We start from the raw sequence: 14720 nt of genomic DNA, 5'->3' as shown, positions 1-14720 counted from the left end.
GAGTTTATTTGCTTTGCTCTGGGGGTTCTGCTTTGTATTCCTGCCTGACTTATAGAATAATACATTTTTATTAAAGGAAGAATTTCTGAGGTCTTAGGTAGTCTGGCGTTTTGATGAAAAACATATCGAAGTAGCAACTGACATAAAAGGAAGAATGAGGTCCTCCAGGGTTCAAATACAATGTCACTTACTCCTTGGAGCCTCTGTCTGCTCATCTGCAAGGGTGAGGATAATATCTAGCTTGCATGGTTGTTATTAAATTTAAAATAACACGTGAAATGTCTTGCACAGTTTCTAGCACATAGTTCTTAATTAAATAGAAATGAGATTTCAGTTCACTTAGTACAAATCTTACCCCTTGGAAATATCCTCCATCCCTGAAAAGATATCGCTAGCTATCTCCATGCAAAGTAAAGAAAAATGGGGTTCTATAGTTGGTGTGTGTGTATATGTGTGCACGTGTGTGTATATACAATAATGTCTAGGTCATTTGTCTTTTTTTGTCTCTTTTATAAACTGTGCTGAGAAAGGAACTAATGGCTATTCACTGTTTCCTATTGGAACACCTCTGACAACAGAAGCAATTTCTAAAAGCTTTTTATTGTGAGACTGAGAAGAGAGGCAGGATGAAAATATAGTACTTTTAGATGTGTCAAGGGCATGCTGGATGTGAGAGACAATAGGTAAGGGTTTGAAGTTTTCAGATGGACTTTCTAGGCCCTTGTCATTGCAATGGTGTCTTCCTCCTTCACCTGTTACGCACGGGGATCTAGACCCTTCTGGTGGGGTAAGGAGTATACTGACAGAAAGGAAGGATGCCAGACCAATCTATGTCTGCCAGCCAAGGTGATTGAGCAATGGGACCTGGCAGTTGGGACAGGCAGGGGGCAGCCAAATCGTCAATGGTGATGCCCATTGCTCATGTCCTCATGTGCCCAGATCAAAGGCCTCCGCCCAATGCCCCTGCACCTGCAGCAGCACAGACACTCCTGTTGTCCAAGGCACCTGCACCCAGCAAGTGGGAGAAGCTCCCTCAGACTTTCACTAGAGGCACTTTTTTATTTTCTCATCCCTTTTTTTTCTAGATTCTTATTCTTTTTCTTCTTTTCTGCCATGCTAATCCCAATTCCCCAGTAAACTGTACTACTGCTGAGGATGGAAATGATACCTTCTCCTTCACCCCCGGTATCTCCTCAATGTGGGATTTATTTCATCTTTTACTCAGGAGGAGGTGGCTGCAGGAAATCAAAGGGCCCACAGAAAAGGATGACTGCCACAGAGCCATTTCTCAAAGAAAACCTTTTTGTTTTCCCAAACAGCTTATGTTAAGTTGAATTTTTATGATTATCCTTAATCATGATGTCAAGAGAGTGTTTTACTGTATCTCGTGACTTTAAAATAGGAAAAATTAATGTTTTGCAAAGTAGTAGTCCTTCAGGAGACTGATTTCATGGAGAACTTTTTTAACACATTGTGGCAATTGTTTGCATGTAAATGAGTTTTTCTAAATAGCATTTGAAAGTGTTTCCTTCTGAAGTACAAAGACATTCATCATGACATCTCATTTCCCCTATTATTTTGCTTCATAAATTCATTTTTCCACAGACTAAACAGCACTTTTTTTCTGGAATACCATAATTATGAATTAGTGAGGTCCAAATAAATGAGATTTTCCTGTGGATACATGAAATAGGTTTGCAAAGAGCCTTTAACACTATGTGAAATCTCTCTCAAATTCCCAGCTTTTCAACAGAATTCTCCAGTTATATCAAATCTTATAATTTCTAACTTTGTTTTCCCAAATTGTTCCCCAAAACATAAATAGTGCTTTAAATAAAAATGACTGTTTTAAAGAGAAGGGAGAAGGAGGAAGAAAACGAGAAGATAATACGCTGGCAAAAGCCACAGTTTCCAACCAAATGACCTCACTCTTCCCTCTGGCTCTTAATGCTCAGCCCCACCCCCAAAGTGTCCTCTTGATGGGTACAACAGTGTGTAACAGTTCCAGTGACACTGGCTGCAGATCATTGGAGACTCAGATATGAGTCATGGAAAGGTCTTCTTTTTCATCATTTTTAAGCATGGAATCATTCCCTCTAGGCATCAAGTGTCCCATCACTGGAGGAGAGTAGACAAGAGTGTCTTGGAGGAAAGGGGAGGAGGAACAGAAAAGCAAGTTGCAGGGTAGTGTGCTATGGTCTAAATAAACATGCAAAGGATGTTTTACTCAGGAGCACATACATGTAGCAATAAGGAAATTATCACAAATGTGGACATTGGCAGAACTCTGTGCCCTGATGTGATTAGCAGCCCATTCTGTCAAATAACTACTCCCATTAAAAAATAATTGAGCAATTTTCTGTTAGCCTTTATTGTTGGCTATTCTTGAGTTTTGTGACCTTTAACAAGACATTTAACCAGGCAACAGCCTTCATGGTGACTTATGACCATCCTAGTAACCTTTACTGTTTCTTTCTTTCTCTTTCTTTCTTTCTCTCTCTTTCTTTTCTTTCTTTCTTTCTTTCTTTTTTCTTTCTTTTCTTTTCTTTCTTTTTCTTTCTTTCTTTCTCTCTTTTTCTTTTTTTCTCTCTTTCTTTCTTTCTTTTTCTTTCTTCTTTCTTTCTCTCTTTCTTTCTCCCTCTCTCTTTTCCTTCTCTTTCTTTCCTTCTTTCTTTCTCCCTCTCTCTCCTCTTTCTTTCTCCCTCTTTCTCTTTCTCACCCCCCCTCTCTCTCCCACGTCCTTCCTTCCTCCCTCCTTCCTTTCTTCCTTCCCTCCCACTCCCTTCCTCCCTCTATTTTCTTTTCTTCCTTTCTTTTCACCTTGCTTTTTAGAAACTTTCAAATTGTCCAATCAGGAGGAAATTTTTAAACTAATTTTCTCTTAAACTTTTTTTATGTTGGAAAGTTCAAAACAAATCTTTGGCATTTAGATACTGGAACTCAATCATGCAAGAAGTTGCTTGCTAATAGCATAATTGCAATAGTTGCAATAACATAGTAATGCATAGATTTGCATTTGTACAATAACAAATTCAGAATAGTTGTTACCAATAGGGAGGAAGGAAGTATAATTATATTGGAGGGACATATATAGGAGACATGAATTGAATCTATAGTGACATATTCTGGAAAATGTTAACAATTTTTGATAAAGTTAGGCAAAGGATATAAAGTTTTCTTATCATTATAGCTTTATATGATTGTAATTTTTCAAAAGTGTTTCAGAAAATAAGAAAATCAGCTGGGCACGGTGGCTCCTGCCTGTAAACCCAACACTCTGGGAGGGCAAGGTAGGAGGATTGCTTGAGGCCAAGAATTTTAGACCAGCCTGGGCAACATAGTGAGACCCTATCTCTATAAAATAAAAATTTTTAAAAATTAGCCTGATATGATACATGCCTGTAGTTTCAGCTAGTCAGGAGGCTGACGCAGGAGAATCACTTGAGCCCGGGAGATTGAGGCTGCAGTGAGCCATGATTGTGCCACTGAACTCCAGCCTGGGTGTCTGAGACTGTCTCAAAAATATATATATAAATAAATAAATAATAAAAGAAAAGAAAATTGTTTCACCTCTCACCAGGAGCCAGCCCTTCCCTGTCCATCTCACTGCTTTGCTTTTCTTCCTGTTTCACAGCCCTCTTGCTCCTCAAATGCTCCCATAGAATTGAGTCTTGAAAAACATTTGAAATTTCCCTCCAATTATAATTGCTAAGTACTTGTTTTATTAATGGCATATACATATATTTATAAATAGGGAACATCTTTATGAGATATATGATTTTCATAGAAGAAGGCTAGAGACACGATATCATAATTAGTGGCTGGCAAATGCTTATAAAATTTCGTCTTTCCATAAGTCACTGAGGTAAGAAGTAGGAATGCTAGATAGTCCCTATTCTAAAGGATTTTGCAATCTAGGAAAGGATATGACACAGGTACCACCAACTTTTGCAATTTCTGTAGCAGTTAGGGAGAGATGTCAGTATAAATTAATTAGTCTCAAAACTGAATTATGCATCATTAAAAATCTATAAGGTGGGTATTGTCAACTCCACTATTATGAATTTATTCTTCAGATATATTTGTACATGATTTATATATAAGCTTTGTTTGTTATAGCAAATGACTGGAAATAACCAAAATATTCATCAACAGGGATCTGATTAAAGATTTTGAACTCTTTAAGGGCCTCAACTAGGTTTATGGATTTTCAGATCCTCTTGCTCACTGGAAAATCTGACCCATAGTGAGTGAGTGAGGTATTTATACGTTTGGTCTGAATTGAATAACTGACTGATTAGGGTGGGGAACTGGGGGTCCATAGTGAATACCCTCCTATGAGAAGGAATAAAGTTCTCATACATTTACCTTTCAAAGAACAAATTATATTTTGCCATTGCTACTATCTGGGACCCCAAAGTAGTACAAACCATTGATATTTTAAATAATAAAATTTATGACCACTGCTCAGTAGAGCTCCAGTGGAACCTGCTTTAAAGCATAAACAAGAATTATTTCTAGTTAACAGAATTACTGTTGATATGCAAATGGTTCTGCATAAATGGCTGTAAGTGCAGGAGAATAACTCACTTTTTCAGTAGGCTGAACACCCCTTTTGTGTTTACCTTATATATTTATTTCGATAATCCCCTTTTAATACAATAATGACTTAAGCCAAGTCACTTTCAAATATTGCAATATGAAGTTTTGAATATCAAACTTTATAAGGATTTATACTACTTATTTTCCCTCTAGAGAAGCTGTGAAGGAGGAGTTTTAGCTTTTAGCAGTACGACTCCAGAAAAATATTGCAGATCCCCATTCTCCTACCTGACTATGAGGTATATATTTATAGACCTGCATATTAGCATATGTGAATGTCTCCAATCTAATGATTACACATTGTTAGCATTCTAGAATTCCTGTAGGTGCTATCTCGTGTAAAGCTCCTATGTTGCCATGTATTCTTTCTCTTCTGAGTGCATGGAATTTCAGTTGGACTGATTAAAGCGTGAATATGCAGGTCTGCAGAAGGGTGGGTTGGTAGCAGGCTATGGAGAGAACCTTCTTTTCTCTTTGAAACCTGCCATGGGACTTTCTTTTATCCTTAGAAAAGCATATTCTTTGAGAATTTTAAACTATAAAAAGAAAAAGAAAAAGTTTTGTGAAAATGAGTTATTATTATTTAACAAAAAGTAGATGACTATTTGTTTAAATATGCATCTGGAAATGGCCGTCAGGAAAGAGGCAGTCACCAGCATCTCAAGATGAACGTAACTGCGCTCCCACCAGCTTGATGTTGGTGTCATTTTGAGTAGCAGTGATTTCACACTAGCCCTGTGTGTCCTGCGTATGTGTACTGTCTGGTTTCCTACAGGGCAGGCTGCATGGTGATACCAAGAATTACAGAGTGCAATTTCACCTCCAGTCCTGGTGTGGGCACTCACGTCTTATAATCTAGCATTTCTGAGGTCCACATTTAGTTGAAGACTCTGTAAAACTGTATTTGTCAATCTTTAAAAGCCCATTGTGTGTGATCAGCACAACCATCTTACAATTTCTTGTAACATTATTTAAAATTTCAAAATAAGTGGAACCAATATTATGCCTGAAACCAGATGAAACTCATTATAATATTGAGGATGCTTTTTTAAACCACACTACACCACTCTGAAAATTTAGGTATCTTGGGAAAGAGGATGAAAAGTTTTGAGAAATCTCCTCCACTGAGACTTTCTGCCTGAACCACATCTGTCAGGGTGGGCAGTGTGCACGGGAAAGGCTAGATAGCCCCAATCCACTTTATGGGACACAATTAGAAACTAGCTGCTTGAGAAATGGAGTTGGACTCCTGTGGTGAGCTCAGGATTTGCCCCTTCTCACACAGAACAAATGTCTTTAATTTTGTTTTCTGTTTTTCCCGTCTTTCCCCTTAGAGCATTGTGTGCACTGGCCGGCGTCAATGGCACCCAGACCCCGTCTTAGTCCACTGCATCCAGTCATGTGAGGTAAGATAGCCTCCCCTTCCCCAACTCAGACTAGAGAACTCAGGTGGATTTAACTTATGGAGCTTGAATCCTTCTAATTTAGGACCTGGTCCCTCTCCTATTCCTCTGCCCTTTGTTTAACTTCTTAAATTAAGTTGGTTCCACAATCTTAAATTTACAGAAATTAGGAGTTCTGATGTTTGTTTTGTTTTAGCAAAATCTTTGGAGATCCACTTTAAATGACTTAATAAAAGCTAACTTAAAAAGCAAGTCAGAATTATTTATGGTTTTGGGATTCTGTAACTGGGCCTTGTTTGAGCTTAATTCACTCAGGGCTTTGGAGACTGATGGCCCACTGACAGGTTTGTTTGGCCAGCACAGTGTCTAAAACCAATTTTCTTTTTGGTTGCCAATGTTTAAAAATTAGGATTTTTATATAAAATTCATATGTGCATATATAACATTACACACATATGCACACATCCCAAATAAAAATAAATATTTAAAACTCTGCACCAAGATTTTTCTCTTGAAAAACAAGACTAGCTGGCAACCGGGATGACAATTAGCTGGATCTGAGTAGCAGCTGCACCCCAGGTGGGCAACTCTCTCCAGTTAGCACAGCTTTTACCTTTCCCTATGGCTACTTACCTGGTGGGCGCCCCTTGTTTAAAATAACTGCCTGGGTCATGCAGGCATCTATGCTTGCAATCTCTTAGGTAGACCTGTTGTCCACTGTTGATTAACCAAACTAGACCTTTACCACCTCAAGAAATCTTGTCTACTTCTTCACATAGTAGATTCCCCAATCAGTGGGGGGATGTAGGCTGCTGTGATTTCTTTAGTTAGATTAACTGAAGTTAATTTTAAAAGTCAACTTTTAAATCGAAGTTAATTTTAAAAGTCAACTTTTAAATAGGGCAGAATATTTCTAAGAAACAATGACCTAGAAATTCTGTCATAGGGGAAGGAGATGCTTACACACACACAAACACACACACACACACGCACACACACACACACACACACACCATTTAAGCCCTCCCAACCTAAGAATAGCCAGTGACAAGTACAAGCATTCTCGTCTCAGTCACAACAGGTTTTGTCATCCATATCTCACACTGGAAGGAAATAAGCCACTTAGCAGCAATCTTGGGTAATTATGGCTCCTGTAGGTGCTGCAGAGAGACCTCTTTAACTGCCCTGATTTCCAGCTTCTTCCCTGATGCACACCCAACCCACATGCATGTCAAGTCCATTCTTCTGTATCTCTGTGTTTCTTGATCTAATTCTGGGAATCCAGGATCCACATGAGACTGGAGAGGGGGAAAGGGTGGGGTTTGAGAGAAAAGGGAAAACTGGGTGGGGAAATCATACCAATAAAACAGCACTCTGCGAGCGCATCAGGAAAAATGCTAGCATGGAGTGTGCTTTGTTATGGTGTGGGCCAACAAAACAGCTCATCTTCTGCCATCATTAGAAAAACAGATGGCAGTGGGGTGGGGACGCGGGAGAGAGGAGGAGTGAATCATCCACTGGGCAGGGGGTAAGAAGGAGGGAAGAGAGGAGGCCAGGGAAGGAGGGAGATAAACAGACAGAAGACTGGGGAGCTGGGAACAGATCAAAGGGATCCTGAGAATTCCCTTCTGCTGCTTCTATGCATGATCTCAAGTGGGAGGGTGGATGACAGGGCTTGGAGCTGGCTTCCGTGTTTCCCAGAGGGTTATAATACAGACCTTTTCCCATTTGTTCTCCCCTCCTCCCTGCACCCCAGCACATCAGCGGGGTCACTTATCCAGAGCTTCCTAGGCTGTCGTCAGTCCCTCTGTTGATGTGACAAGGAACAAAAGCTCCATGTCTCCTCTGCCTGACTGCTGGGCTGATGTCTCCTCTGCCTGACTGCTACCAGGCAACAGCTGTTGGTTCCCCTCCTCCAGTGGTTCTCAGCATCACCTGGGAGCCTACTGGAAATGCACATTCTCAGGCCCCCAATACCTACTCGATCAGAAACTGGGAGTGGGGCCCAGCAGACTGTTTTAACAAGCTTCCAAATGATTCTGAGGCTTGCTAATACTTGAGAACCACCGCCCCAACCAAGAGTTTGTTGTGCAGCAATAATTGTAGCTAACATTATTTAGCCACTTTGAGGGTGGAAGGAAGATGCAACGATACAGGTGAATCAATCCCTGTAGGAAAGGAAGGGGAACTGGACAGGAGAGGAGAAGGAGAAACAACTCTGAAGAAATAAGTAATAAAAAATGCAAAGAGGCGGGTGAAAATGAAAAAGAAAGGACAAGAGAGGCTGAAACTGGCATGCTCTAGGGGCAAATTGGCAGACACTTAATTCTTTACTGGAAAAAGTCAGCGAAATATATTAGGGAGAACAGAAGAGTGTCAGGGACAGATGGAGGGAAAACAGACTGGAGGCAAGATAAAGCCAAGCGGGCCAGGTAGGAGAGAGGAAGTTTTAAAAGTGCAGCACAGAAATCTGAGCTCAAATCAGGTATTTTGTTACCCAGTATCTAAAAGGGTTTTCTGCTTTTTGCTTCCCAGTACTGAATATCATTCTAAGAGGCCTCCTTTTAATATTTAGCCTTATAAGGGTGGAGTGCCTCATTCATTATTTCTCCCAATAAGCCCAAGGCAGTAAATCCACCAGCTCAGTATCCTCAGCCCATATTGCCCTTCATGTTACTTCAGCACTTTTGTTTGCATCATATTCTCTTGGCATAAGGATTTGCTTTCAATTATCCACTATTCTGTGCTGCTTATGTTTTCTGAGGTGCCACTAAGACTTTCTTTAAAAACTCTTATCTAAATAATTCCATCTTCTTATGTTAGGTCATAAGCCAGTTGTTGCTGCTTGTGTTCCCATTGTCCCAGCAAGAACACACGTATGCTACATATCTGCAATCCAAAATTGTTGGTACGTTCAATTCTATTTTTCTAGTTGTTGCTTGCATTTGGCCTTTGAGACCTGAATACTCCTTGTATCTTCTGTTTCTTTTGTAAACTGCATATGGGCAAGGAATGGCAACTTAGTTAATGGAAAACTTTTGAAGTCAAACGACCCTAGATTCCAATCCTGGGTCAGCTGAGTAGTGTGAGCCTCTGTATTGGGAACTGAGGCAACAAAGCTATTTTAAGGAGTTGTTATGAGGGATGCATGTGATAGCATACATAAAGCATTGAGTGTCATGCCTGGCCCGTAAGAGATTCTTACTGGTGTCATTTATTTAAGCTATTAGCCACTTCGTGAATGTTTACTGAATGAGTAAAGCAGAATGCAGGGGCATTGCTGCTGGTGTAGCCCCAATGTAATTAGTTGTAAACTGAGGATGTGAAAAAGGAAAGGAAAGGAAAAGAAAAGGGAAATAGGTCATACCCATAAAGACCAACTGAGATCCATAATTCACAAGTGACTTGGAGACATCGATTGTGTCCAATCAGTCATCAGGTCAGTCGGTCACCAGATCATTATATGAGTAGCTCTACGCATTCCTACAGTTGCCCACACTGGTTGGGACCTCAACATTTCTCATCTGGACTTTTGCAGTGATTTCCTAATTGCTCTCCCTTCCTCCAGACCTGTGCCCATCAATTTCCTTCATTCTCTCTATTGCTATTACAGGGTTCTTTCTATTGTGTCTCTTCTGCTAAAAATATCTCAGGAACTCCCCATTGTTTTCACGTTTAAGCCAGACTCCTTTGCAGGTAGTAAATGAGCCTTTGTCTTTCAGCCTTCTGTCTCTTCAAATCTCTTTGTGCACACTCTACTCCAGACATAAAAAGCCTTTTCCAACACAGTTTTCTAAAAAGTGCTTGGGCTTTGCACTGTCTGCTTGATCTAGGATTGAATATTTGTCCCACCTGTGGGGTGACAATGGGCAAGTTGCATTAGATTCTTGTGCCCCATTGCCCTCAACATAGTTTTAATAGAGTTTTTATAACAGGGTTTTAATAGTAATGCTTATTTCATAAGGTTATAGTGAAGATAAATGAGATAAATGAGTTATTATAGGCAGTGAGCTCAGTCTAATGTCTTGTACATAATTGTGCATTATAAATCTTATCTATTTCATTATCCATCATAGAAGTATTGTTGTTGCCACATGTTACTTCACTCCCTGTATCTTCATGCACGTTGAAACCCATTCCCGGTACTCATCCTGTGACTTATTTCTCTAAGCCAGTGATTCTCAGCTAGGGACAATTTTGCACCCACCACTTCTCACATTAGGGGAAATGTCTGAAGACATTTTTAGTTGTCACGACTGGGCGAATGGGAGGAGATGCTGAAATATAGTGAGTGGAGGACAGGGAGGCTGCTGAATATCATACAGTGCACAGTATAGCCCACAACAAAGAATTATCCTGCCCCAAATGCCAATAATACTGCCCTTGAGACACTGCTGTAGACTAACTCCTCTTGATCTTTCAACACATTTTTTCTACTTGGAGTATTTAAGGATTGGCACTCCACCCACCACCCACCCTCAACCACAGATGGGTTATATAATCATACTCTGGTCTCTATTTTACCACTTATCACCTTAGGGAAAGTATTAGTTTCCTGTTTGTCTGCTTTATGATGCTGTAACTACTTACAAGCTGAAGATATTGTCTTTTCCATTATTATATCTTAGCTATTCAACACGATGTTTGAATGTTTGAAATAACTGGGGCTCAGAAAACATTTATTGATTGAAAGAGTAATTTAATTTGCACATGGCTTTTAAAATTATAGATAAGTATGCAAATATTTTATGATAACTGTATAAAAGACCTGTTAAATGCTTGTCCAATAAAGTGTACTTTCTTCCCAGCATAGAGAAAGAAAGGAAGAGAGGAAAAGAAAGAGGAAAAATGGTTTTCCTCATCTCCTGGGGTAATAATTGAAGTGAGTGTTCACTCCATCCATGAACACTGTGATATTATCAGATAATAGATTATCTTCTTCCTTCCCTTCCTTCCTTCCTTCTTTTTATCTTTCTTTTTTTCTTTTTTTCTCTTTCATAAAGCCATATTTATTAATTCTACCAAAGTCCACAATCCTAGATTCTACTTAAACCAAGAAGATTTTGTTCTCTAGGGAATGTACCGAGGGATAAAGACTTATCTTATAATTATAGTCTCCTTTTACATAGAACTGATTAGTTTTCTTCATACTTATGGGATGATTAAAATCCACCTAATTCTTGGCTCTGCTTTCTCTGTGAGCATGTATTTCTTGCAAGTTCATCCTATTCTTTCCAGCAGTCTCCATTTTGAATTACAGTTTTGATCTCTTCAACTCTTTGTTGGTAGAGTTGTGCCCTTTCTTTTTAAAAAGAGAGAGCTGCAGAGAAGGACAGAGGCCGAGTGATGTCAGAGAATTAGGTTCAAATTCTGACTCTACCCTTCGTTAGCTATGCACAGTACCTGTCAGGCTTTCTCTTAGAACTTCTGTGAGAATCAGGTGAAATAACTGATTTTAACGTGTTTTATGAATTGTCAAATAATATAACGTACTAGCAGTGATACTGCCTAAGGAATGACACATGTAACTTTGTGAGGACAGGGTCATATTGAAACAAGATATTAAGAATCAAGGCCAGGCACAGTGGCTCAATCTTGTAATCCCAACACTTTGAGAGGCTAAAGCAGGAGGATCACTTGAGGTCTGGAGTTTGAGCCCAGCCTGAACAACATAGCAAGACCTTCATCTTTACAAAAAAATGAAAAGTTAGCCAGCTAACTATGGTGGTATTCACCTGTGGTCCCCAGATACTCAGGAGGCTGAGGTGGGAGGATCACTTGAGTCCAGGAGTTTAGGTTATGGTGAACTATGATCATGCCACTGTACTGCAGCCTGGGTGCCAGAGCAAAACCCTGTCTCTCTCAAAAAAAAAAAAAAAAAAAGGAAGCAATTCAATTACATCTAGTTTATATCTTTATGACTTTTTATTATACACTGCAAGTATCCATGGTTAATTGATGTCCTTGGGGCTACCGATGCAACTTATAAGGCCTTTTAAAGTTTGGGAGGAAATTTCCAATAACTCTGTCTGAGCCTGAGCTGCCATTTCCTCTCTAAATTCAATGCATACCTTTGTAGATGCCTGTTGTCTCATCTATCACATATTTCAAGGTTATCTAATAGGTCTATTCTTCCAGTAGTCTACCAATCCCTGAGTGGCAGGAGGTGTGTTTTGTTCACTTTTGTATCCTCTTTGAGAGACACCTAATTCTTCAGTGACACCTGCTTCTATTCCCCTAAAGACAGAGATGGAAAGTTGCAGACAGAACTTTGACTTTGAGAGTCTTAAATGGAAAAGACTGAATCAGTTTTCTGTGAAGTTGCATAGTGGAAGTAAAGTAGGGACAAGACAGATAGAGAAGTAGAAAATAAAAACCCTGTCATGAGTGGAATCAAAAGGCCTTGTAACCTCAGTGAAAGTGGCATGGTGGCATAAACAAAGGCTTAACACATAGCTCCATCTCTGATTAGCTATTTCCTTGGGCAAGTCAGTTAACTTTTCTGAATTTAAGTTTCCTTATCTTTTAAATTAGACAGATAAAATTCATCTCTTAAAATTGTTGTGAAGATTCAGGTTCAGAAAACTGTGGAGATGTGGTTTGGGGCCTTCAGAGAGGTCACACCTCAGTAAAGCATGGTTGTGCTAATTTTTCAGGAATAACGGCAAACCTGTTCTTGTTTCTGGGAATGTTTTGCCTTCCAAGTAGATTTTGGTTTTCATTACACCCACAGGTCCTTCTCTTATAGGGCCTCTTTTCAGATTTACAGCCTTCTTCTTGGTTAGCCTCAACTTCTTATTCATTGGATGGATTAGGTTTTGGAAATCTGTTAGTACTTCCTTCCTTGACTTTCATTTCAAGACCAATTCTGGTTTTGGATTTACGGCTTCTACCATGGGACTAGCCCGCCCGCAAGAGAAAACTCAGTCTAAGATAGGATGGATATGAGAGTCAGGACATGATAAAGGATGCACAAGTACCTACTGTGTGAATATTTGATAAACATAATTGAGTATGTGATAAAGGTTAGTCAAATTGCATTTATCGGTAATGCTGAATCACTTCTGTTACTCAAAGCACAGGGATACTTCTCCCCACTATTAATTCTCATAGAACAGTGACAGGCAATACAAGTGTGTGTATATGTTGAGAGGGCGAGAAGCTGAGCTGGGCTGGAGAGATAGTTGGTAAAGGACTGTTTAATAAGACCAGTAAGACCTTTTATATCACCTACCTAAGTATTTTGATTTTCTTGAAAGAATGAGGAGCTGTCAGAAAAGCCAAGCAGTATTTGCCATTTTAGAAAAAAAGAAGTTGAACAATAAGAGCTACCTGCCTGCCAAGTTTGATATTTTCTTTCTTTCTTTCTTTCTTTCTTTTTTTTTTTTTTGAGAAAGAGCCTCACTCTGTCACCCAGGCTGGAGTGCAGTGGTGCGGTCTTGGCTCACTCCAACCTCTGCCTCCCAGGTTCAAGCGATTCTGCTGCCTCAGCCTACCGAGCAGCTGGGACTACAGGCATGTGCCACCACACCTGGCTGATTTTTGTATTTTTAGTAGAGACAGGGTTTCATCATCTTGGCCAGGCTGGTCTCAAACTCCTGGCCTCAGGTGAACCACCCATCTCGGCCTCCCAAAGTGCTGGGATTACAGGCATGAGCCACCATGCAAGGCCAAGTTTGATATTTTCTACTAGAAAAAGTTTTAGAACAAATTTCTCTAAGTACAGACCCTAAATTTATAAGGAACATGCTCTCCTATACTGATGCCGTGTTCTGTGAAAGAATCAATGAGTCCTATAAGATAAAGTAGAAGCCACTTCTTAAATTTAGTAGATATGTTATTCTGACCCAAATGATGTACTCCTGCTTTCAGAAGGCAGCCAAAGGAGTTGACCCCATCTCGGATCATTACTACATGCTCTGTTGATTGGGAAGACCCAGCCAGTGCAATGCCCAGGGCTGTCTCTGGTCACACCTTGTCTTTAAGTAGTTCACATTGGCAATGGATTCAGCTTATAGTGTAAAAAAAAATGCTTAAGAATTATATAGGGTGTGGGGTATTTATTTTTTAAATGCAGATTCTTAGATTCTGCCCCTCCCTCCCAATTCTTTTATGTCAAGTCGGGTGTGAAATACAATAATTTGCTTTTTTAACAAATACCTCAGGTGCTTCTAATGCAAGTGGTCTTCAACTGTGCTTTGAGAAACACTAGGCAGGGATTAATTCATATGCTGGCAAATAGTTACATGGCAGTGCCCAGCTCGCATTTTGGGAGAAAAGGAATCATCTTCCAGTGGTTCTCAAATAAATGAAGAAATCACTTGGAATAGAATAAAGTTCAGAAAGGTCAAGGATAGAAGTCAGAAGATCTGACAAACAGTGGTAAAACTGTAATTATCCTAAGCCAGAAAAAGGTGAATTGTTTTAAAATTATAGTTATTTTTTTAAAATTGTGACTTATCCTGGGTAAACAGCAGCATGGCTCTGGTCTTGAGACAACAAGCCACATGCAAATAGCTATAAGCAAGATTATCAGAAAACCTGAGTATTTCATTGTTTTGTCATTAATCTCACCATGGATCTCATTCTACTTTCCCTTTAGGGTTAGCTTCCACAGGCATTAGAAAATACAGAACATGTTGAGGGCCAAAAAAGTGATATAAAAAGATTAATAATAATACCTTTGGAAAAAATCAAAAGAAGTGAGGTTTCCAA

At 39.6% G+C, this 14720-nt stretch overlaps 1 protein-coding gene across 1 annotated transcript in view; it reads left to right on the top strand.

The window, feature by feature from the left end:
• The window catches only part of PAPPA2 (pappalysin 2), a 299157-nt gene that overhangs the window by 247815 nt on the left and 36622 nt on the right, over positions 1-14720 (top strand). The window contains exon 20 of the mRNA XM_009438817.5: positions 5937-6008. Coding sequence (XP_009437092.3) covers positions 5937-6008 — 72 coding nt within the window. The remainder of the gene's footprint in view (positions 1-5936; positions 6009-14720) is intronic.

This window comes from Pan troglodytes, chromosome 1 (genome assembly GCF_028858775.2).
Source record: "Pan troglodytes isolate AG18354 chromosome 1, NHGRI_mPanTro3-v2.0_pri, whole genome shotgun sequence".
Lineage (NCBI taxonomy): Eukaryota > Metazoa > Chordata > Mammalia > Primates > Hominidae > Pan > Pan troglodytes.
This window is presented reverse-complemented; position numbering and strand designations above follow the sequence as displayed.